At 36.6% G+C, this 25260-nt stretch overlaps 1 protein-coding gene across 2 annotated transcripts in view; it reads left to right on the top strand.

The window, feature by feature from the left end:
• The window catches only part of LOC136857904 (probable ATP-dependent RNA helicase DHX34), a 330161-nt gene that overhangs the window by 54960 nt on the left and 249941 nt on the right, over positions 1-25260 (top strand). For both annotated transcript variants that reach the window (XM_067136960.2, XM_067136959.2), the window contains exon 3: positions 9129-9247. In XM_067136960.2, the coding sequence (XP_066993061.2) occupies positions 9129-9247 (119 nt within the window). The remainder of the gene's footprint in view (positions 1-9128; positions 9248-25260) is intronic.

The raw sequence follows: 25260 nt of genomic DNA, 5'->3' as shown, positions 1-25260 counted from the left end.
TCAGTCACTCCTTCTTCTGTGTTGTGTAGAAAGATGTTTGGAGGTAAAGTAGCCAGATCTGATTGGTTGTCGGACATATAGGTTAATGGCCAAGATTTTATGACAGTATTGCAGTCACAGAGGATTGTTTCCACCTCTTCATAGTTGACAGACAAATGACCGAGCACTCGAAGGAGAGTTGTTTTGAGCACTCCTACTAGTTATTCCCACCAACCTCTCCACTATGACGAAGTTGGAGGATTAAAACGCCAATCTATCTTCCGTGCTGAACTCTATTGTGAGACTACATTCCAATCCAGTTTGCGACAGGAGTCATCAAAACCAATGGAAACAATGACATGTCTTCCTTATGTACTGTAGAAACTTCTGAAGACTTCCAAAACACTGTCTGTGGAGGAGCGAGGATACCAATTCCAATTGTGCTGCACAGTAAACTCTGCAAGTGAATAAGCCTTCTTCGAGATTCCATCATCAGCCTTGATGTAGAGAGGACTAACAAAATCAACTCCTGTAACTTAAAAAAATTATTGCGTCATGCACTTTACTCTCAGGTAATGGTGAAGGATGAGCTACTAATCTCTTCAAACTGTGACATTTACAAATCATGCAGGAGTCTATAACAGCTCTGATTGTCTGTCTACCTCCTAGAATCCAATACTGTTGTCTCAGAATTGCCAAAAGCATCTGTGTACCAGCATGACAGTTGCTAAGATTGGCGTCTATAATCAGTTGTGTAACAAGGGGGGTGATCAGCATTTGGGAGCACAGTGGGATGACAGAATTCTTTGACATCTTCCTGGTTAGTTATCTTGGATCATCAAATGAATCAAACCCTGTTCGTCAACAAATGGACGTAAGCTCTTGAGTTTTGAATCGAAAACATCAATTAACACTTCCTCCTGTACTTACTGTAAAATCTTCCTTTCTGCTGTGACGTATTCCTCACTTAAAGATAAAAATTTCATTGTTCCGTATTGAAAAGTATCACAGTTAAAATTGAAATAATAAATAAAGAGGTTCAACCTATTCAATACTAAAGAATAAGAAATGCAGTGATTACATTCTTATTTAATAATAAGTAGAAGTGGTACCGGTTTCGACCCTAGTTCAGGTCATCATCAGCCAATTAAAACATGAAAAACAATGCATAGGAAAAATAAAATAAAAGATCAAGTTCACTCCGGATCAGTAGAAGAGGCGATATAAAAATGACGGGGGTAGACACTGTAAAATTCAGAATAAGTAAAATGTAAGTCACTTAAAAGAAACAGTGCGTAATTTTCTGAACGGCAGTATGGCACACGCAGTGTTAGGCAAAGTCTTATAATGTTTATGAAAAGCGGAGAACGGTTAAATGAGCTAGCTTGTATACACTGTCAGGCACAAAGTCATAAAACAATCGAACACATATGAAGATCCATAATCGTGCTGAAGCTGAGGATGAGTAGATCAATTGAAGTAACTTGCCAGCTCCTGGTGATCAGCGCGAAATATTCAACATCAGGCACTGTGGTTTCAAACGCCAACGTAAATGAAGAATACTGGATCATTAAGCTATTCTTCATTTTACATTGGCGTTTGAAACCACAGTGCCTGATGTTGAATATTTTGTGCTGATCACCGGGAGCTGGCAAGTTACTTCAATTGATCTACTCATCCTTAGCTTCAGCACGATTATGGATCTTCATATGTGTTCGATTGTGTTATGACTTTGTGCCTGACAGTGTATACAAGCTAGCTCATTTAACCGTTCTCCGCTTTTCATAAACATTATAAGACTTTGCCTAACACTGCGTGTGCCATACTGCCGTTCAGAAAATTACGCACTGTTTCTTTTAAGTGACTTACATTTTACTTCTTCTGAATTTTACAGTGTCTACCCCCGTCATTTTTATATCGCCTCTTCTACTGATCCGGAGTGAACTTGATCTTTTATTTTATTTTTCCTATGCATTGTTTTTCATGTTTTAATCGGCTGATGATGACCTGGACTAGGGTCGAAACCGGTACCACTTCTACTTATTATTAAATAAGAATGTAATCACGGCATTTCTTATTCATTAGTATTTAATAGGTTGAACCTCTTTATTTATTATTTCAATTTTAACTATATTCCTCACTTGTCAGGTCACGTTGTATGCGGTGAGCTTTGGTGCTGCGACAGTTGGTCAGAAAACTAAACTTCCAGCCTACCATCCTTACAATTTTCTTGTACTAAGTAAAGTGTCATTAATATCGAACCTTACTCATTTCTTCTGAATTATTTGATATCAAAGAAACAGCATTCTTCTTTCTCTCCGAATTTATCTCTTCCTCATTAGAAGGAATGTCAGTTCGAGGACAGCAGTCTGGATTCTTTCTCTTCAGAGAACATCTGTGTAATGGAAGATCTGATTTTTTTTTTTTTTTCTTTCCAGGTACGTGTCACCATTCACAGTCAACAGACAGTTCCTGAATTTCTTTAATCCGATTTATGACAAATGCATCTCAAGCTTCGCTCTGCTGAATCAAAGTGAGAACAGTTGTACCATCTGTCCAATAGATTGCCTTGATTTTGGGAATACAGTAATCTTTTAAAATCGATGCATAAAATCTCGTTGCATTTGATGGTGCTAAAAGTTCTAACCTGGGAATGGTCAGTCCCATGTGTGATTTTCCATTTGGTGCAACTCTTGCCTTGACAGTTGCCAGTGAACACTTGCTTCACCCTTTTGCTCAAATTGTAGGAATACAGTTGCTGCATATTATGTCTGACAGGCATCTGAAAAAATGTGAAGTGTCCAATAGTCACCTGGGCTATTGCAGTTTGACACCCAATGTGGAGACTTAACTCGAGCTAAAAGAGGAACATCTTCAAGCCAACTCAAGAATTACATTTTTATCTCTTCATTGACTTCTTCATCCCATGCCAGACCCTCCCTCGAAGTTTGTTGTAGCAACAGTTTTCATATTAATTCTACACTACTTATGACACCCATCAGATCAAAAATTGTAAGGGCAGCATTTAAAGTTTTTTGTTATTTCCTCAAAGTTAATTGGGAGAAAACTATGTATGTTGAATGTTAGGGAGTCATCGGACTTGTTCCACAGAAGTCGAAACACATTGGTAAGTCCAGAAACATAGTTAGTTCTGGTCAACTCCCACCCTCGAAGAGAAAGTTGCCTTTCCCTCATGACATCTGAAGCCGTGTCAATAAACTGTTTAGCTTGTTCTTCATTGTCGAAACTGGAAAGGTACTTATCCGCATAGAAGTTATGAATAAGAGGCTCCACAAATGACTTGGGCCATGGTGACTTCTTTTCCTCACACACTGCTATTGTATTTTCAGGGTGAAGTTTGATGTATTATTGTAATAGGAATGTTCTTGGAGAGACCCCAAAAACAACATGATAATGTCTGTATGTCTTGAGTATTCCATTTTTGTCTAACCATAAAAATCTCAACATTTTTTATTTATCCCTATTAATGCTGATTTGGAGGAAAGCTCTTTTTATATCTTCCACAACTCCCACCTTCAATCAGAAACGCATCAGCGCAGAAGGTATCTTCTCGGTTGAATTAGGACCATTCTCAAGACATTGATTGAGGCTGGGCTGTTTTTCTTTAGACAAGGCATTAAACACAGGGTGCACTAGTTTTGTTGAATCAGGTTTCACAATGTGACGGTGAGGCAAATAGTGGCAGAGAACATCCAGTTCCTGCCGGGCTGAGGGACTCAGATGGTTGAGGCACTGGCCTTCTAATTCCGACTTGGCAGGTTCGATCCTGGTTCAGTCCGGTGGTATTTGAAGGTGCTCAAATACTTTAGCATCTTGTCTGTAGATTTACTGGCACATAAAAGAACTCCTGCTGGATGAAATTCCAGCATCTCGGCGCGTCTGAAAACCATGAAAAAGTAGTTATTGGGATGTAAAGCGAATAACATTAATAACATCCTTATTAACATCCGATTCCTACCGGGCGAGTTGGCCGTGCGTGTAGAGGCGCGCGGCTGTGAGCTTGCATCCGGGAGATAGTAGGTTCGAATCCCACTATCGGCAGCCCTGAAAATGGTTTTCCGTGGTTTCCCATTTTCACACCAGGCAAATGCTGGGGCTGTACCTTAATTAAGGCCACGGCCGCTTCCTTCCAACTCCTAGGCCTTTCCTATCCCATCGTCGCCATAAGACCTATCTGTGTCGGTGCGACGTAAAGCCCCTAGCAAAAAAAAAAAACAACATCCGATTCCTGTAGTGGCACTTCTTCTATCACCCCTTCACTCAGCCAATAGTCTAATACTCCCTGATAGGAATCATAGTAACCTTCAGTCTTAAATTTCTTAACAGTAGACTGCAGTATCTTCAGGGATAGCTGGTAGTTATTAGAGACTGGAGGATGTTTCTTAAACCAAGGGAGGTGAACTTCAAACTGTTCTTCATTTTTGCCTGATACCGTACCAAGGAAATGTTGCTATGTAGTAGATTCAATCTCAGACCTGCTCAGTTTCTCCAATAGATCACTAATCCTTAAAGTATCTGGAGTCCAGAAATCCGTGATGGTGGCCTCTTTGGTCAGCATGCTTGATACCACCATTGCTAAGTTCTGATTAGTGGGTGTGATATCTGGAATTTTCCTTCACGTGTCCAGCCAAGTATTGTCTCCATTGCTACTAGTCCTGAACTCAGTAGAACCTGTCTACCAGTCCAAAGTTTGCCAGCAAAATCAGCTCCAACTAAAGGTTTTTCTTTGCAAGTTGCTTTACGTCACACCAACACAGATAGGTCTTATGGCGACGATGGGATAGGAAAGGGCTAGGAGTGGGAAAGAAGCAACCGTGGCCTTAATTAAGGTACATTTGCCTGGTGTGAAAATGGGAAACCACAGAAAACCATCTTCAGGGCTGCCGACAGTGGGGTTCAAACCCACTATCTCCCGAATACTGGATACTGGTCGCACGTAAATGACTGCAGATATCGAGCTCGGTCAACTAAAATCTTACGTCTATATTTTGCGAAGCAAGTTCCTGTATCCAAGTGCCATCAATAACAGGGAAAATTCATCTGCTGATCTTCTGGTGTCAAAGCCTGTCAAAATGACAATAGTGTGATTTGTCTAATTTAGAAAACAATGTGTTGCACCACTTCTATGGTAACTCCTCCAAAAAGCGAATGCTGAATTAATTCCTGAGAGCGTGGAAAATATTCTATTTCAGCAGTAGTGCTGGGCAATATATATGAGCGATGTGGTGCTGAGTCAATCAAAAGTCTTGGCTTATGCATTCAATCATTACCTCACACATAAACTACAAGTGTTTGCATTAGAACATTGCAATGATTTGCTACATCTGCAAGGGTCTGGTATTTAATATTTACCAGATAACTTATTTTGAATTCCTGGCAGAGCAGCTTCACCCCATTTGCTAGATCGCTTGTTCTGAATCTCTGCTGCACATTAACGCAAAATGTCCCTTTCCATAAATGGTGGACTTGGAACTATTCCTACATATCTTAGCTGGGTGCCCGACTTGCAAACAGCAGAAATAGGCCCTACTTTTATCCACCACTTGTTGTCTTGCTAATAAGACAAGTCTTTGAGCTTTAATACAGTCTTGAGAACTGTGACCAGAAGAACAAAATAGGCATTTCCTCTCATCTTCAGAGGCAGTGAACTGCCCTGCAGCAGTGGGAATATCATTTGAGACAAATGTGTGTTGCCTCACTATACCTTTTGCTACAGGTTTTGTGATTTTCCCTCTAGATTTACCTGCATCCCGTAGACACTCTGTTCACTTTTGACCCCAGATCTTAAAAAGTCCACGAGTTGTGTTAGCCTATATAAATGGTCCGTTATTGGACATTATAAATTTTCCAGCTAACTCATTCCTGGTTGCCAGCGTTTCGCCCTCATGTGCTAGGTTGGGCTCATCAGTTGGTACCTAGCACACCTACCAAGACGCTGGCTAGTGCATACCGTGGAGGCACAAATATTTCAGATTCCCTATGGGAATGAACATGTATATCATCTGATAGCCAAGCAGGCATTAATTTTTGGTAAAGAGACAAAGTGTCTCATAGTGCATTGGCACTGCTGGTGGCTCCAAGTAGCCTACGCAGTGGCCTCAACTGTATGCACTAGCCAGCATCTTGGTAGGTGTGCTAGGTACCAACTGATGAGCCCAACCTAGCACATGAGGGCGAAACGCTGGCAACCAGGAACGAGTTAGCTGGAAAATGTATAATGTCCAATAACGGACCATTTATATTGGTATTATAAATTTTCTCATTCGGGACAAATATTTCAGATTCCCTATGGGAATCAACATCTATATCATTGTGTTAGCCTCTCATGCATGTGAAGCTTGAGATCCTTGGCATCCACTTAGAAGTCCTTCAGGCACACAAGACTCCATGACAGGGAAAAGCATTGCATCACACCTATGCGTGGTAACCTTTAAAGTTTCCAGAGCCCTTAAGTACTCAAGCCTTTCATACGCAATATGAGCGTAAGCAACTCTATAACATATGCTTCAACTAGTACATCCTCTCTCCCAAAACGGGACTATAATACTTCCACAGCCTTAGGGTAGTTCTCAGAAGTGGCGGGATAACTAATGACCACTTCTCTGGTTCGAAAGCCTTCAGTAATGGCTTGAAGAAGATACTGGAACTTATCCGAGGGTTCTAAACTGGTATCTTCATCAATCTTTCCAAACTGAACCCAATATTGTACCCACTCCTTTGGTTCACCACTGAATTTTTTGTGTTTTATAAGTGGAAGCCTATACTTTTGTTGAGTAAATGAGACAACACTGGTAATATTCTTCTGTTCTCCCTCTATTAACATAACATCAACCTTAATCATTTAACATAAGGAACTTCATTTTGACGATGGCGCCATGAACGCCGATACTAGTTCTGTAATTAAAGATATGTTGTAAAAAACATCATACAACGTTGTATTTGTATTGAAAAAGGTGGAACATATAAGATTTTAAATGTCAAACCTTAATCTGCAGATAATTAAATTTACGAGCTGTGGTTCTAACCTCTTTCTCTAGATTATCCTCATCCACATCTTGCTCCATCATCAAATGAAATATCTGGTGGTCCAATGCTTGTAGGTCTTCCTATTTCTCTCCAAGTAAGTTGAGGTCTGCTCTTAAGTAGCAGTATGATCCAATTCTTCACTTTCTAAGTTGTCGACTATTTTGTCATCAATCCAGTTATAAGCACGTCGATGTACTACAAAAACTTTCATTACCTTATTCATTGCTAATTTTAAGCCTGATATTGGAAAATTACAAATATTACTTTTTAATAAACATTTCCTATAACTTTATTAACATCAGTATTTATCTCTGGAGTTTACAATGATTTGTAACATTTAACTAAGGCACAAATCCACCATCTTGATGTGTGTTTATCTTTTCTTTCAAAGATAAAACAAGAGTCCTCAAAACAAGGTTAGTAGCTCCAAGAGTCAAAGATACCAATCTTACGCCACACTTTGGTGATTACATAAAATTAGCTTCATGGTCCGTATCTCACTTCAATAGATTCACAACTAAGTATTTATTTACTAAGTATTTAGTTGTGAACACTTTGGTGATTCAAATTGATTATCTTTTCCGTAAGCATCGTCATAGCAGTGAGGTTCTAAGTGCTTTTGTTTGGCTTGAATCCACACTGAGGTACTGTCAGTGTTCCTTCACGTGTCTTCTTAACTTGCCTTTAAGTATGTCTTTGTACATTTTCCATGAACAAACATTTGGCAGTTGTCTCAGTGATTTCTACATTCTCTGTTGTCCTCTTTCTTGAATATTAGCTGTACCTATAATAGGAGATTTGCCCATCCTAATGTTCCAAGTCTGCTGCAATGTTTTGAACAGTAAGTCTTCTCCATTTTTTTTAAATCCCACCGGGCGGGTTGGCCGTGCAGTTAGGGGTGCGTGGCTGTGAGCTTGTATCCAGGAGATAGTGGGTTCGAATCCCTCTGTCAGCAGCCCTGAAGATGGTTCTCCATCGTTTCCCATTTTCACACCAGGCAAATGCTGGGGCTGTACCTTAATTAAGGCCACGGCCGCTTCCTTCCAACTCCTAGGCATTTAGTATCCCATTGTCGCCATAAGACCTATCTGTGTCGGTGCGACGTAAAGCCACTAGCCTTTTTATCCATCTTTGTCTGCACCTATAGCTGTGTCTTTCATAGCTTCACCTTCTTCAAAGATATTTATTTACAAATTCATAGATAAATTATTCATATTGTCCACACTTGATGCATTTAACTGGAAAATAGTCTTTAGGATTTCCCTGCTATGCTGTAAGAGGATATTGTTCCACTATTTAATATTTTGACTTTATTTGTAATAGATATGAACATAGTGAGGACTAATGCTGGGAGGAACAATGGGAGGAGGCTATTCAAAATGATGAATGAAGCTATGTGTATGAACCTGATTTGGTGGTGGAGTCCTGTGAGGCTACTGGAGGAGGATAGATTACCTAGGAGAATAATGGACTCAGCTATGGAGGGTTAGAGAATTAGAGGAAGACTAAGGCAAGAATATATAGAATTGATTTTTTAATGATTTAAAAATATGAGGTTTGAAACTAACAAGGTCTTGGAATTAGCTAGGATTGTGGAAGTGCTTAGTTTATGTGCAGAGGTTTGTAGACTGAATGCTGAAAGGCATAACATTGTAGAATAAAGATGTGCCAGTATCTGTTCTTTTTCTAAATAGTTGGTTGTCATTTAATTTCTGGATATGCATCTCATTATATTCAGAATCAGGTTGCAGCAAGGATTAGACTTTGAACAAGATTGTGATCTCTTTCTGGTGCTGTTCATTTTAAAGGGTTCATAGTTTATTAAGTCTGCTAATCCATCTAAATTGAGCAGATGGAATTAATGCTATAGTCTCACAACCTAAGAGTCTCATAATTGTATGAAAATTAATTTAAGAAACACATTCTTAAAGGCTACACTTTCTCTCTTTTTTCGTTACTGTCATCATTATGATTTGAATGAAAATGTGTGGTGTAACAGTAGTTTATTTTACTTTACTGAAGGGTTACCTTTACTATCTGTGAATGACGATTTTGTTGTGTTTGTGTGATTTGCTTACTTTTCATGTTCTTTTCTGTTGCAGGGATGAGATAATTACATCTGTACTCAATAACCGTGTGGTAATAATTGCCGGTGACACAGGGTGTGGAAAGTCAACTCAGGTGCCACAGTTTCTACTTAAAGCCGGCTATAAAAGAATAGGTAATTGTATGGAAGTTTATTGATGAATCTGTATGACTTGCTCGATCCAGGAATTCTTAACTTGCTTGTGTATTTATGTCACCTGTGCTAAGTTCAAGGTGGTGTCATTTATTGGGTTAAGTTTGGGACACTGTTGTATAAACAGGAAACAGTTTTTATGCATCTTTAACACGTTGGCTACTGGAGTAGTACATTATACTGCTGAGTGAGTTTCACGTGAGGCCACAGGGATACACTGTACCGCTGACAGGTGTTGTTATATGACTTTCCCTGCCGGGCTGGTGGACCGCTGAACTGTTGACTTCTCTATGCTAGTGTACCACTATGGCCTCGCAGCAAATCCTGGCATACTTGGTTTACATATTATATTTTTTTACTAGCAGTATGTGTTGTACCGTTTTCATCGTCCTGATAACGGAATAAAGGTTGTCATACGACATTAAAAGTTTGCCATGAATGGTAATGAGATCACGAAGATTACGGAATTGGGCCATACATCTAAAAAGAACGCATATATTAAGTGAAATAGGCCGTGATTTCAGAATATATATATAATACGAACGTATAAAATCAAGGAGGCCATGCACGTGACGGCAAAGATGTTCATTTGGCGAATTAAGTATGCTTAGGTCACGGAGTGAGACGGAAAGTTATAAAGGATCCATGCGGCCGTGATAAAAAAAATAGAAAGTTTTTAAAATTGTTAAAAAAGAAGAAGAAGGTGAACAATAAAAAAATCTTGTATGCAAAACTACGTAAATTTATCCACGAGAAAAAAATAATCCTCGCAGAAAGAAGAAGGGAGATATTTCAGTTATTAAGAGCTGAAGAACCTGCATAGTGAAGAAATATTTGAATTACACCTATATTTGAACAAATATCGTGACGGAAAATCCGAGCAAGTTGAATAGTATCCGAACAGTAGTCGGAATATAGACTGAAGGCCGTTACGAGATATTAAGTCAAGTTTAACGCATTATAGGTTGATTAGCTGGATATAAAAAAAAATTTTAAAGCTAATTTGATGATTTTTACCTGTTAAAATCTGTCACAAGGAGTTAACATTGAATTACTGTCTTAATAACCTGAATCAGAGATATAATCTAGATTCTCATTCTCAAGAGTATGGACGTGATATTAATTGTCATTTTGGAAATGTTTCTTTCACGTATGACTAACGGCTACAACATGAGAGGCTAAATCAGAGTCGGAGCCGACTTTCCGACGTAGACCGCCCAGCTGTTTCTACTATCCCGGGTCCCAAAACTACAACCTGATGGTGACGTAACGGATGTTGGAGACGATCTACGCAGTCCTAAGATGACAACATCGAAGCCTGACCCAGTCATCTAACGTCAGCGACCGCAAGTTAAGTTCCAAAGAATTACTTTATTATCTTGAAATTAATGTGTCGTAGATGTAGTATTCATATATTTGTAGTGAACATTGGTATGTTGTTTTTACGTAGTTCTTCGTGATGAAATCTCAGTCGATGCCATCTTTGCAATGAGATTGTCCTAGTTGATTTATTATTATGGGAGTAGGTATTTCTTCCAGAGTTTACAATCAATGTCATAATATAGGAATGTTTATAATTGAACAAGGAGAGATTTAGATTGTGATTTTCAACCATTATGGGATTGAAACAACGTATACAAAGAGACGTATCCCAAATTTAATATTTTTAAAGAAGATAGTTGATTTCTGAGTAACTAATATCTGGTTGCTGTTACGACGCGATGGCATGTGAGTAAATATTAACTTGTTTAGTTTATATATGTGTTTCATTTTCAGGATTACGTGTTTATGTGTATTATATATGAAATCTAACCCAAAAGTGTACCGTTGCAGTACTTTAATGATATGTTAAGATGATTTGCCGCCTTGTTGGAAATGATAAATGTTTACGTAGGGAAGTTATGATTTGAGTGGCATGTTGATATGGATTTACGAATAATTATTCGCGGAGATATATTTGTGGGAATGAATAATGATATATTATGGTAATTAATATTGGTAAATGGAGAGATAGATATGCTTATGGATAATTTTGGCGGTAAATACGGCGTATTACTGGCCAATGGTGATGTTTGACATATGCGGCAAGATATTAATATGGTAATGCGAGATATATTGGGTTAGTGGTACACGAATAAAATGAAATACATCGTAGATTTCGTATGTGGGTTACCGTAAACTGTCTTCATATTAAATATCCAAATAAGAAACAAAAGAAGGGAAACTTGTTGTCTTCATAGAGAATATGTCAATGTTGTACTGAATATTATTTGAAGTTTGGTGTCGAGAATGTATTTAATACATAGAACAATTTCATAATTTAAATCTCTTCCACAATTAAATAAAATAGGTTACCAAATGCATTGCTACGGAATTTTTTATATCTGATTGGATATTGGTAAAACCATAAATCATGTTAGGTATAATTTCTATTTGAACTACGATAATAATTATTCTTTACACGATACCTACATTTAATTTTAGGATGTTATTTGAATATTTTAACCAAATGAAGCCCATGAACAGAAACTGGCAAATAAGTTAATTTGGGAGGGAGGATTTACACAAGTAGTACAAGAACCGACTCGTCTCAATAACTTACTAGATGTATTCTTGGTTAAACCATGGGAAATTGTTGATAAAACTGAGGTAATTGAAGGAATAGGAGACCATAAGGCTGTAATAATGGATGTAGGACTCGTACCAAAAAGGCTTAATAAGAGGGTTACACAAGACAAGAAATTGTACAGAAAAAGTAAAGTTGATGAATTTGGGACGTACCTTAAATCACAATTCAGTTGTTGGATAAGTGAAGGGAGTAACGTGGATACACTTTGGGCTAAATTTAAAGGAATTATTTGGGAAGGAGAGAAGAGATTTGTACCTGTTAAGAAGGGTAAAATGACCTCAGACCCTGTTTATTATACAAGGGAAATAAGAAAATTAAAAAGAAAGTGTAGAATAGTAAACAGGAAAATCAAAGAGGGTAGGGAGAGTAGAGAAACTAGAAAACAGCTAATGAGGAAACTGAATAGAGTGAAAAAGGAAGCAAAAGGGAATTATATGAATGGCATACTTCAAGAGGGTAATGACCACAAAGGGAAATGGAAAAAGCTGTATTCATATATCAGGAATCAAAAAGGAAAAGGAGTCCAAATTCCTACAATGGTGGGAGAAGGGGGTGAACACTATTTAACAGATACTGAGAAAGCAAACCTATTTAGTAGGGAATTTAGAGATTCAGTCGATGATTGTCAAGAGTTGGAAACCGAAACAGAAGATAGAGAGGGAGAGAGACAGAGGGAAACAAGAAGCTTCTCATTCACAAACGAAGATATTTTCAGAGAAATCCAACTGCTTCAGCAAGGAAAAGCTGCAGGAAGTGATCAAATTACTGGGGAGGTATTAAAGACAATGGGGTGGTACATAGTGCCTTATTTAAAATTTCTCTTTGACTATGTCATAAATAATAGTGTAATACCAAAGGAATGGAAGGAATCTATAATAATACCAATTTATAAAGGAAAGGGTGATAAAAGGAAACCAGAGAAATACAGACCAATCAGCCTGACCAGTATAGTTTGTAAAATTCTGGAGAGTTTAATATCAAAGTACATCAGAGGGATATGTGATGATAAAAATTGGTTCATGAGGAGCCAGTATGGATTTAGAAAGAAATTTTCTTGTGAGGCACAACTGGTGGGATTTCAGCAGGACATATCAGATCAATTGGATTCAGGAGGTCAGTTAGATTGCATAGCCATAGATCTTTCCAAAGCCTTTGATAGAGTGGAACATGGAATATTATTAAAGAAATTGGAGGGAATAGGATTGGACGTAAGGGTTACACGTTGGATAAAAGCATTTCTAAATTCAAGGGTTCAGAAAGTCAAAGTAGGAAATAATGTATCGCAGGAAGAGAAAGTTTGGAAGGGAATTGCACAGGGTAGTATAATCGGTCCGTTACTTTTCTTAATATACGCAAATGATTTAGGGAACAATATAACATCAAAAATAAGATTGTATGCAGATGACATAATTGTTTATAGAGAAATAAACAACATTGAGGATTGTTCAGAATTACAAAGGGACCTTGAAAGTATCCAACAATGGGTTGAAGAAAATAATATGAAGGTTAATGGAGGCAAATCAACTGTTACAACTTTTACAAACAGGAGCTCTAAAACTGAATTTGAATATACTTTGGATGAGGTAGTTATCCCAAAAGATGGCAAGTGCAAATACTTAGGTGTGAGATTTGAAAGTAATTTGCACTGGAAGGGTCATATTGATGACATTGTTGGGAAAGCATACAGATCATTACATGTCATAATGAGGCTACTTAAAGGATGCAACAAAGAATTAAAAGAAAAAAGTTACTTGAGTATGGTTCGTCCATTATTGGAATATGCAAACAGTGTTTGGGATCCTCACCAAGAATACCTAATAAAAGAAATAGATAGTGTGCAGAGGAAAGCAGCAAGATTTGTAACAGGGGATTTCAGGAGAAAGAGTAGTGTATCAGAAATGTTAAAGGAACTTGGGTGGGAAACTTTAAGTAAGAGAAGGGAGAAAACTAGACTTACAGGATTATATAGAGCCTATACAGGAGAAGCAGCATGGGGAGATATCCGTGAGAGGCTTCAGTTGCAAAATAATTATATCGGCAGGACTGACCACAAATATAAAATTAGAAGGAATTTTAGCAGAAGCGATTGGGGTAAATTTTCATTCATTGGGAAGGGTGTGAAGGAGTGGAACAGTTTACCAGGGGCAGTGTTTGATCCTTTTCCAAAATCAGTACAGATATTCAAGAAGAGAATAAACAGCAACAGAGAAAATAAATGAAGTGTTAGAGGGCATTCGACCGGTGCAGGTTATTGTAAATAAAAAAAAATGTGTGTGAATAAATTAATTCCATCCCCTGGTCTAAGGAGTTTGGACAGCCAAAGTAGGGGACTGCCTGTAGGGGTGAAGTACAGTGGGGACTTCGAGGGCCCTGGGACCGCTACGGTAGCTGTGAAGGCCCTTCAGGAACTCTGAAAAGTGGTGGCAAAAGGGGCTCTGGTTAAGACGCAGCAGGTCGTTATGCTACTTAGGATCCAGAACGGGTAAAAAAAATAGTAAATAAATAAATGCAATGTAAATATTAATGTTATACCAGTTTTATAGTATCATTTGAAGCAATTCCACATACTGTATATCAGTTAACTATATTTGTAAGTAGTACAGGAGATATTATAATTCGAATTTTGTAAACAATATAAATTTATTAAGGATGAGCTGTGTGTTTAATAGAAAACATTGTTAGCGTAAATTGTATAATATTGTATTATAGGAAAAATTTTCTTCTCTTGTTAATTTAATATTTAGTGCTTGACAATAATGTATTTTAGTGTACCATTTGCCACCGAGGTAGACACCTCATTTGCAAATAAAGAGATTTTGATTTGATTTGAAATGATATGGTCAAGGTGACCAATATTTCTCATTTAATGAACGATATATATTTGAAATAGCCATTTTGAGCTGATATATATTTGGAACTTACTTGCGATTGCTAACGTTATAACATCGGAAGAAACGCATGTGATAATAACAGAATATCAATTTGATAATGATGAAAATAAGCATTTTTTTAAAAGAAAGAAACAATAACTGATGGACTCAGATTAAGCATATTTAGTATGAAGTTTACTAAGGCTTAAGGACTTAGATTTATTTTTTTAACCCAAAAATGTTATACTACGTTTTCAACAGATAGAATATGTACTTTCGATTTATGTAATTAAGAGAATTTATCCTTTATTTTTGTTATGCACATAATTGATGCAAGAGGAATAGTTGAGTCAGATCGAAGATAGATTAAAATTTAATTTTTTTTTTATAGAGAGGAGGAAGATAATTGATGTTGATAAATATTATCAGATTTTCTTTTATGATTCTAGAATCATGAAATAAATTATAGATTATCCAATTTAGATGTTATTATTTTAGGAGATAGGCTAATATCATTATGATATAAATGATTTTGAATTAATTCATTTAAAAAATATATTTTATTTATTTTCTTTTCTTCGAATGATTGGACTTGGAAAACTTGATATTGATTCTGGAGGACAAATGGTATCGATGGTAATTTATTAAAAAGTAAATGTGGTGTCCCAGTTGATCTCACGCAAAAAATTATACGGTTCACAGATGCAATTTAATTATCCCTGAGAGGTGTCGCGAGGCAATTTAAGGATTATCATATCAATAAATGTGATAAGAAAATTGAAGATTGCGATATCGCTTAAATTTTATGATGCAGTAACTGTTTATTCAATGAATATTAGAAGCGAGCATAGCTACCGACACTTAGCATCATTTTTATTAAATGCATTGATCCATTTAATGATCTGTAGAAGTGATGGATGGTTGAGGGGAAAATAGCCGGAGCAATTGATAAGTCGCCCAATATGGTGCAAGAAGGAAACCCCCTCAGGATGGTGCATTTAGTACCGTATAATCCCTGATACCACCCACACATTTTTGCAAAAATATCGCTTCTAGAAATTGGGTGCGGATCTTCTTCAAGCCTTTCCTTTTGGGGCACGATACTGCACATGTCTTAGGAAATGTTACGTTTTTTAGTGTATTTTGGTTTTAACCGCTCAACGTGGAGTGCTGTACACTGTAAACTGACTCTCTAATGCTCTCTGTCGCGGAGTGATGTGCATTTCACACGCGTAGCTGCTTCTGCTCTGTGCTGCCATCAACGAACAGTTCTTGAACTATTACAAAAGTAATGTGATATATATATAGACGAAGCATCGAACTTTCATTTGGCGTATATTGGCGTATATATCTGAAAAGCCAAGTTCTGTTGTTGACAACGTGGCAGCTAAAATTTTTTTGTGATTGCAGATTCAACAATTAACTATGTTTTAGCAAATGATGATACAGAAAGTTTTATTTTTTGTTAAACGAGGACTAGGATATAGAATCTGAGAGTGAAAGTAGTGATCATGACAGCGATATTGCTTGTGATACGCTGGCAAATATCGTTCTTAATGTTATCAATGGTGGGTTTGTTTGGGAAGATATGGATATTAGAGGGTAAAGGAAAATGTTCACTGCAGATTATGGGCCTCAGAATACTGCAAAGAATTGCTTATATCCTGTGAAAATTTTTCAGTTGTTTTTTTTCCGTTCGAGTTCGTAAAGATGTTAGAACAGGCAGGTATTTATGCTCAACATCACATGCGGTCACACGCTATGTTATTTCTGTTCCAATCGAGGGTAAATTAATGGGTACCAGTTACTGTCTGGAAAATGTATGTGGTTTTTGCAGTTTATATGTTAATAAGCATATTACAGAAACCTATATTGAGATCTTATTTTTCAAAAAACTAGGTACTAGCTATTCCTATATTTGGTTTAGTCATTTCCCTTGTTCGATTAGAAAGCATTACAAGATTCCTCCACTGCACTGACCTTAGATAATTCTGGTAACTTATGATGTGTGTGTGTTTGTGCATTAATAATAAACTGAAAAGTTTGGTAAAATTCATTGAACGGTTTTTCAGTTCTGCTCGATTAACTAAAAACCTGCATTTGTAGCATGCTTGGTGCTATACTCCTCCCGCAGCACAGGGTAAGATAATTCTGGTAACTTACGATGTATATGTGTTTATGCATTAATAACAAACTGAAAAGTTTGGTAAAATTCATTGAACGTTTGTCAGTTATGCTTGATTAACTAAAAGCCTGCATTCATAGCATGCTTCCGACAGTGTTTGTTTGAAAATAACAGTGGACATGTGTGTACTGTATTGTTCTCTCTTATGTATTTTATGTGATAATGGAGATTTGTTCTGTAATATAAATGTGTGTAAAACTTTCCTAAAAGTTGGCTGTAGTTTATAAGCTCAGTAAAATTATTTCAGACAGTCAGCAAAGTTAGAAGTTCTCTCATCTATTTGTTCTATGTCACTTAGAAAAAGAACTACTTGAGATTCCCTAATTGGCCGAGGAAAAATGTAATTTTCAGATCTGTGAATAATAAATGTAACAAAGCACATATTGCGCCCTGGTGATAGGTGTCATTCAATTGTAATTAATTATGGAGGAATATATATTTCATTTTTAGAAGCAAGAATATCTTACTTTATATATTGTATGGGCCAGTTCGAATGATATGGTGAAACCTACCACAGACCAATGTTTCCACTAAGATTAAGAAATACAATGGCAAGCAGAATTAGCTCTCTCAGAAATTGTGACGAGGGGGTGAAGAGAAAGGCAGAGTTGTTTCCAAGTCAGTGGAAAAGTTTCATAGCCGCAGGCAAAGTTATAGTTGGAACAACGTATGGGCCGAGGCCAGGTTTCCTAGAAATGATGTCAGGGGATCTCCAGTGAGCCAAACAAGAGCTGAACGCACGGTTGGTACTTAAAGAAAACAAATATGAAACTTCTCAGTCCCGCGTAAGCTTGGACCAATCGTAAAATTTGCAGGGCAGAAGCAGGCACAACAACTTCGTATTGTAAGAAGCACTATCAACGTTAACTCCACGGAGTAAATTTATAGAAGGAAGTGATTTATAAATTCGAGATAAGATGAAATTTAGAAGCCTAACCCTGTAGTAAAAATTATTAAAAGTTATTAATTGAGGGAGATTGACTGGCGTAATTCTGAGAATTCATGGACGCTATTCGCTGATTGGCTGCAGGAAAGAGACGCTACAAACGGCGCAAAATCCCCCGCCCGGGATACAGGAGCTAAATTCACAATTATAGTAATTACCAGCGAACGATATTATTTGAGAATTGGCATAGAGGCTATAATAACATAATTACATCAGTGGATCCCACGTTTAAGCCACTGGCAGGGCCGCAAATAGTCGTATGAGTATATTGGAACTGCGCGTCCTAAGATGACCTTTTGTGAACTCGGAGGAGGGGTGAGATGGATATAAAAACATGGTCGTGGAGGCAGAAGTACTTACTTGTAAAGAATTGTCCGAGCCGTTACTACGCCAGGGTGTGTACTTATTCGTGGAGAATTGTCGGAGCTGTTAATACGCAAGTACGTGTGTGTATTCTCTCGTGGAGTATTGTTTGAGGTGTTATAATGTTACGTAGCACAGTGATCAATAATGTGAGGTGGTTCGTATTACAGTCTTGAACAGTCTACTAGCAGGAGTTTGAATATTTACAGAACTCATTAAATCAAAACCTACGGATAGGAGTGAGATTCTATATCAAAAATAGGATTTATGTTACGTGAGAACGGTCGCGGGTGTTCAGCGTAATTTTACCAAGTGAACAGTCAATTACTGATACCTGGTCAGCCTCGCGGACGTGAGATGGAATTTCGGGTGCGCGTCGGGCCGTTGAAGGTGATACCGAGATATCACATGTTCCTAGTATCCGGGGAAGGAACGAAGAATGTATATTTACATTAAGTGGGCTAGATAAAAAGCCAAAGAGTGTAAAATTTATGTGTAAAATTTTGAGTGGAAATTATTCCAAGTGCAAATTTTTTAAAATATTTTTTAAATAAGATTTAAAATGTGTAATATTGAAAAGTGTCACGGATTACCTCTTCAAGCTGGCATGAATACTAGTAGGATGAAGTGCTAAACCTGGGTGAGGGATATGCTCCTCATCCAGTTTAACAAACTACAAGGCTGAATTGAGTACCTCTTAATATAAATTTGTAGATTGCTATCGTTAGCGGGAGGAAATCATATTCTTTCATTATGGTAACTTGATTGTGAAACGAGCCAGAAGGCATGTTGTAGGATTACCCAGAGGTAGAGGGTTGGCAAGTGAATTTAATTGTTGTGGGACGGAATGAAGTCCATTGAATTGTCTGTAAATATCAATGATTATTTTTGCCGCGAAGTTTTGCCAGTGGACGGAAATATAATAATCAGTTGATGTTTCGGAGTGATAAATGAACATGGGTAATGTGTAAATGCGTGTTTTTATTATTATTATTACAACTTCCCCCATGCGGAGGCTGCCACAAGGACAAAGTATGTCAACTACACAGTATTTTGTCTTCTAAGTTACTGTTGACTTTGCTAGTGTGCCAGGTAGAAGATTCCCCAAAAGGCTCAGGAATAGATTTGCAATACGGTTCGTCAGATGTTATATAAATGATTGCGGAGTATGGTCACTGAACCTCATATTGCGGCGATAGCGATGTCGTGGAGTCGTGTCCGGCTGAGACCGAGAGAATCCCATAGCTGTACAAGAAATTTAGGGATTGTGCCTCGAGCTCTGATCATGAGTCCATGGACGGAAATATTGTCTAGGTGATATTTATCTTTATAGTAGTTTACAGTTGGCTGGTAAATTGACTTCTTTTCGGCGTCCACCTCTTCGGCCTGGCCAACGTGCGACTCGAAGCGTATTGTGGGATCTAAGATTAGTCCTTGCTTGCTAGCTGGTTGAAAGGCTATCATGTCAATACGTCTGTTACTCCCGTCGGTAGCTAGGCCAGAGACCTCTTCGTGCACCGTGAAATCGTGATCCCTCAGCGAGGTCGCAATCATGTGTCGTATTGTATGATGGCGGGAATTTCTCAATACCTCCCCGTGAGGGCAGGCTCCCAGGACATGGGCAAGGGTTTCGTGCTCTCTGTGGCAACGCCGACAGAGGGTGTTGTCCTGGGACCTTCCTGGCACGGAGCGAACGGCGCACACGTTCGCTGTCATCTTGATGGCCTCTCTCCATTCCGCACAGGATAAGCCTCGGTGATCTCTTATCCATTTGTTCGCTGGCGTGTATTCCTGGAAGAGTCCGACGCCCTTTCCTTTGTGCGGCAACTTCGTCCATGACTGAACTTCTCTGTCTCGTAGTGTCTGTCGGACCTTCCTTACGTTGGGAAGATGGCTATTTTTGGACATAACTCGATCATTCATTTCTATGCCTAGATCTTGCAAACAAATTGTACGCTCTTGTTCCAAGTTTCTAGTTGCGTTAATGTAGCCGTTATTTGCAAGCGATAATTTATTACAGATGTTAATATGCTGTAGTTTGGCTTCCCAAGTCGCGCGAAACAAACCGAGGCCTTTATACTTCCTTTCGGAGTATACCATGTGATCCGGAACGTCTGCTGGTAGTTGTAATAATTCTTTAGTTCCACTCTTTAATATTTTATCCGCATCTGATAGAAAAGATTGAGGTATCTTGTTTAGGGGAGTAACTTGGAGTGGATAAATAACGCTTTGTGAATAATGGCATGGGCCTAGTTTGATAGAATGATTCCAAGTTAAAGTAATTTAAATGTGGAGATAACATGTGGCATGGAAGACTTTAATTCGGACAGTAAATTTGATTTTAGCATTAATTGTTGATTTAACATTTTTGGACTTCATAATCATGAATATTTCTTTAGAACCGATAGAGGCACTTGTATATGATGGTCATGCTATGTTGAATGCTCAGAGTGATTTATGCCAAATTTTGATGTTGGAGTTCGTGTGGGACAAAAATCCAGCATGAGATGAATTAAGTTGTACTGATGTCGAGGAAGAAATGTACGTTGAGGCCTATGTCGAGATAATATGCCGATTCCGGTGTTATGAGTGGCAGAGCAGAGTTTATGCACTGAGGATTAATTAGTGAATTAAATGTTTTGAAGAGTTTTAGTGAAATAAATGGACTTCAAAATGAAAAGGAATGAATAATTTAGCACTTGCAGAGATTGGATGTATTTGCCCAACTGCGAGGTGTCATGGGAGTTGAGATTGATCTTGGGAGGACATAGTGTTCCCATAAATTAACGGCAGTACGAAAATAAGGTTGTGGGTTCGAATACCATTAGTTTTTCCCGACCGATCTGAAATCGGATCTTGGTGGTTTATATTTGGGAGTTAAATATGTGAATAAATTCTAAAGATTGAAAATTAAAATATAAAATATCGAAAGAAAAAAAAAAATATTCCCAATAAATCATGTCTTGATTTATTAGTGATAAACTAGATTGGAATTGTAAAGGTTATGCATTAAACATAATAGTAGTGAACTGCCGTGTAACAAGTGAAATTAATTTATCATATTATTATTATTATTATTATTATTATTATTATTATTATTATTATTATTATTATTATTATTATTATTATTATTTGAAGAATAAGAAGAATTTATTATATTATTTCTGAGAATAATAATAATGGTGGAAATTGAAATTAAAATATAGAATTTTCAAACTAAATAATAATAATAATAATAATAATAATAATAATAATAATAATAATAATAATAATAATAATAATAATAATAATTTGAAGAAGAATAAGAAGAAGACTTTATTAAATTAATTTTGAGAATAATGATAATGGTGAAAAATGAAATTGAAATATTAAATCAATGATGATTACATGTTACAATAATCATGATCTCCACTGATAATAATAATAATGTACCGTTTTCATCGTCCTGATAACGGAATAAAGGTTGCCATATGACATTAAAAGTTTGCCATGCACGGTAATGAGATCGCGAAGATTCTGTAATTGGGCCATACATCTGAAAAGAACGCATATATTATGTGAAATAGGCCGTGATTTCAGAATATATATATAATACGAACGTATAAAATCAAGGAGGCCATACACGTGACGGCAAAGATGTTTATTTGGCGAAATAAGTATGCCTAGATCACGGAATAAGACGGAAAGTTATAAAGGATCCATGCGGCCATGACAAAAATAATAGAAGGTTTTTAAAATTGTTAAAAAAGAAGTAGGTGAACAATAAAAATTAAAAAAAGGGTTACGCAAAACTACGTAAATTTATCCACGAGAAAAAAAAAAATCCTCAGTAAAGAAGAAGGGAGATATTGCTGTTATTACGGGCTGAAGAACCTGCACAGCGAAGAAATATTTGAATTACACCTATATCTGAATAAATATCGTGACGGAAAATCAGAGCAAGTTGAAAAATATCCGGACAGTAGTCGGAGTATAGACCGAAGGCCGTTACAAATGAATCAAGTCGAGATTAACGCATTATAGGTTGATTAGCTGGACAAAAGAAATTTTTAGAAAGCTAACTTGATCATTTTTACCTGTTAAACTGTCGCAAGGAGTTAATATTGAATTACTTTCTTAATAACCTGAATCAGAGATATAAACTAGATTCTCATTCTCAAGAGTATGGAGGTAAAATTAATTGCCATTTTGGAAATGTCTCTTTCACATATGACTGACGGCTACAACATGAGAAGCTAAATCGGAGGTGGAGACGACTTTCCGACGTAGACCGCCCAGCTGTTTCTACTATCCCAGGTCCCAAAACCACAACATGATGGTGACGTAACAGATGTTGGAGACGATCTACATAGTCCTAAGATGACAACATCGAAGCCAAAGCCAGTCATCTAACGTCAGCGATCGCAAGCTAAGTTCCAAAGAATTACTTTATTATCTTGAAATTAATGTGTCGTAGATGTAGTATTCATATATTTGTAGTGAACATTGGTATGTTGTTTTTACGTAGTTCTTCGTGATAAAATCTAAGTCGTTGCCATCTTTGCAATGAGATTGTCCTTGTTGATTTATTATTATGGGAGTAGGTATTTCTTCCAGAGTTTACAATCAATGTCATAATATAGGAATGTTTATGATTGAACAAGGAGAGATTTAGAGTGTGATTTTCAACCATTAAGGAATTGAAGCAATGTAAACAAAGAGACGTATCCCAGATTTAATATTTTTAAAGAAGGTAGTTGATTTCTGAGTAACTAATATCTGATTGCTGTTACGACGTGATGACATGTGAGTAAACATTAACTTGTTTAGTTTATATATGTGTTTCATTTTCAGGTTAACGTGTTTAAGTGTAATATATATGAAATCTAACCCAAAAGTGTACCGTTGCAGTACATTAATGAGATGTTAAGATGATTTGCCGTCTTGTTGGAAATGATAAATGTTTACGTAGGGAAGTTACGATTTGAGTGGCATATTGATGTGGATTTACGAATAATTATTCGCTGAGATATGTTTGTGGGAATGAATAATGATATATTATGGTAATTAATATTGATAAATGGAGAGATAGTAATGCTTATGGATATTTTTGGCGGTAAATACGGCGTATTACTGGCCAATGGTGATGTTTGACATATGCGGCAAGATATTAATATGGTAATGCGAGATATGTTGGGTTAGTGGTACACGAATACAATGAAAAACATCGTAGATTTCGTATATGGGTTACCGTAAACTGTCTTCAGATTAAATATCCAAATAAGACATAAAAGAAGGGAAACTTGTTGTCTTCATAGAGAATATATCAACGTTGTATTGAATATTATTTGAAACTTTGGTGTCGAGAATGTATTTAATTCATAGAACAATTTCATAATTTAAATCTCTATCGCAATTAAATAAAATAGGTTACCAAATGCATTCCTACAGAATTTTTGATATCTGATTGGATATTGGTAAAACCATAAATCATGTTAGGTATAATTTCTATTTGAACTACGATTATAATTATTCTTTACATGATACCTACATTTAATTTTAGGATGTTATTTGAATATTTTAACCAAATGACATGCTCAAGGTGACCAATATTTCTCATTTAATGAACTATATATATTTGAAATAGCTAGTTTGAGCTGATATATATTTGGGATTTACTTGCGATTGCTAACGTTATAACATCAGAAGAAACGCATGTGCTGATGACAGAATATCAATTTGATAGTGATGAAAATAAGCATTTTTTTTAAAAAAAGAAAGAAACAAGAACTGATGGACTCAGATTTAACATATTTATTATGAAGATTACTAAGGCTTAGGGACTTAGATTTATTTTTAACCCAAAAATGTTATACTACGTTTTCAACAGATAGAATATGTACTTTCGATTTATGTAATTAAGAGAATTTATCCTTTATTTTTGTGATGCGCATAATTGATGCAAGAAGAATAGTTGAGTCAGATCGAAGATAGATTAAATTAATTTTTTTTTTTTTTAGAGAGAAGGAAGATAATTGATGTTGATAAATATTATCAGATTTTCTTTTATGATTCTAGAATCATGAAATAAATTATAGATTATCCAATTTAGGTGTTATTATTTTAGGAGATAGGCTAATATCATTAGGATATAAATTATTTTGAATTAATTCATTTAAAAAAATATTTTCTTTTTTTTTTTTTCTTTTCTTTTCTTCGAATGATTGGACTTGGAAAACTTGATATTGATTCTTAAGGACGAATGGTATCGATGGTTATTTATTGAGAAGGAAACGTGGTGTCTCAGTTGATCTCACGTAAAAATAGTATGGTTCGCATAAGCAATTTAATTATCCCTGAGAGGTGTCGCGTGGCAATTTAAGGATTATCATATCAATAAATGTAATAAGAAAAATGAAGATTACGATAACGCTTAAATTTTATGATGCAGTAACTGTTTATACAATGAATATTAGAAGCGAGCGTAGCTACCGACACATAGCATCATTTTTATTAAATGCACTGATCCGTTTAATGATCTTTAGAAGTGATTGATGGTTGAGGGGAAAATAGCCGGAGCAATTGATAGGTCGCCCAATATGGTGCAAGAAAGAAACCCCCTCAGGATGGTGCAATAATAATAATAATAATAATAATAATAATAATAATAATTTTTTTATTATTTCAGATGATGATGTTGAATGATACTAGGGAAGTCAGCTGGTGAAATAACGTAATAATGTCAAGTGGTTGTAAATAATAAGTTAGGTTGATATTTGTAAGGTGATGGCAAATCCCTACATCTGGACCATTAGGTTTTAGAGTCACTTTGTTGTTTCCTTCAGTTAACGATTAGCATATCTTGCGTAGGAACCCGGGGAGAGTTTTGTATTATCCTGGGTCGGTCTCATCTCATTAAAAGCGGAGGCGATAACATGATTCATGTGATCGCATCCACTTGGCCAACAGGTAATTGGTCCATGACCATAAAAGGTCATTGTGTTCACGATGGTCGAATTGCAA

This window comes from Anabrus simplex, chromosome 1, assembly GCF_040414725.1.
Source record: "Anabrus simplex isolate iqAnaSimp1 chromosome 1, ASM4041472v1, whole genome shotgun sequence".
Lineage (NCBI taxonomy): Eukaryota > Metazoa > Arthropoda > Insecta > Orthoptera > Tettigoniidae > Anabrus > Anabrus simplex.
Note: the sequence above shows the minus strand (reverse complement) of the source record. Positions and strands in the feature narration are given on the sequence as shown.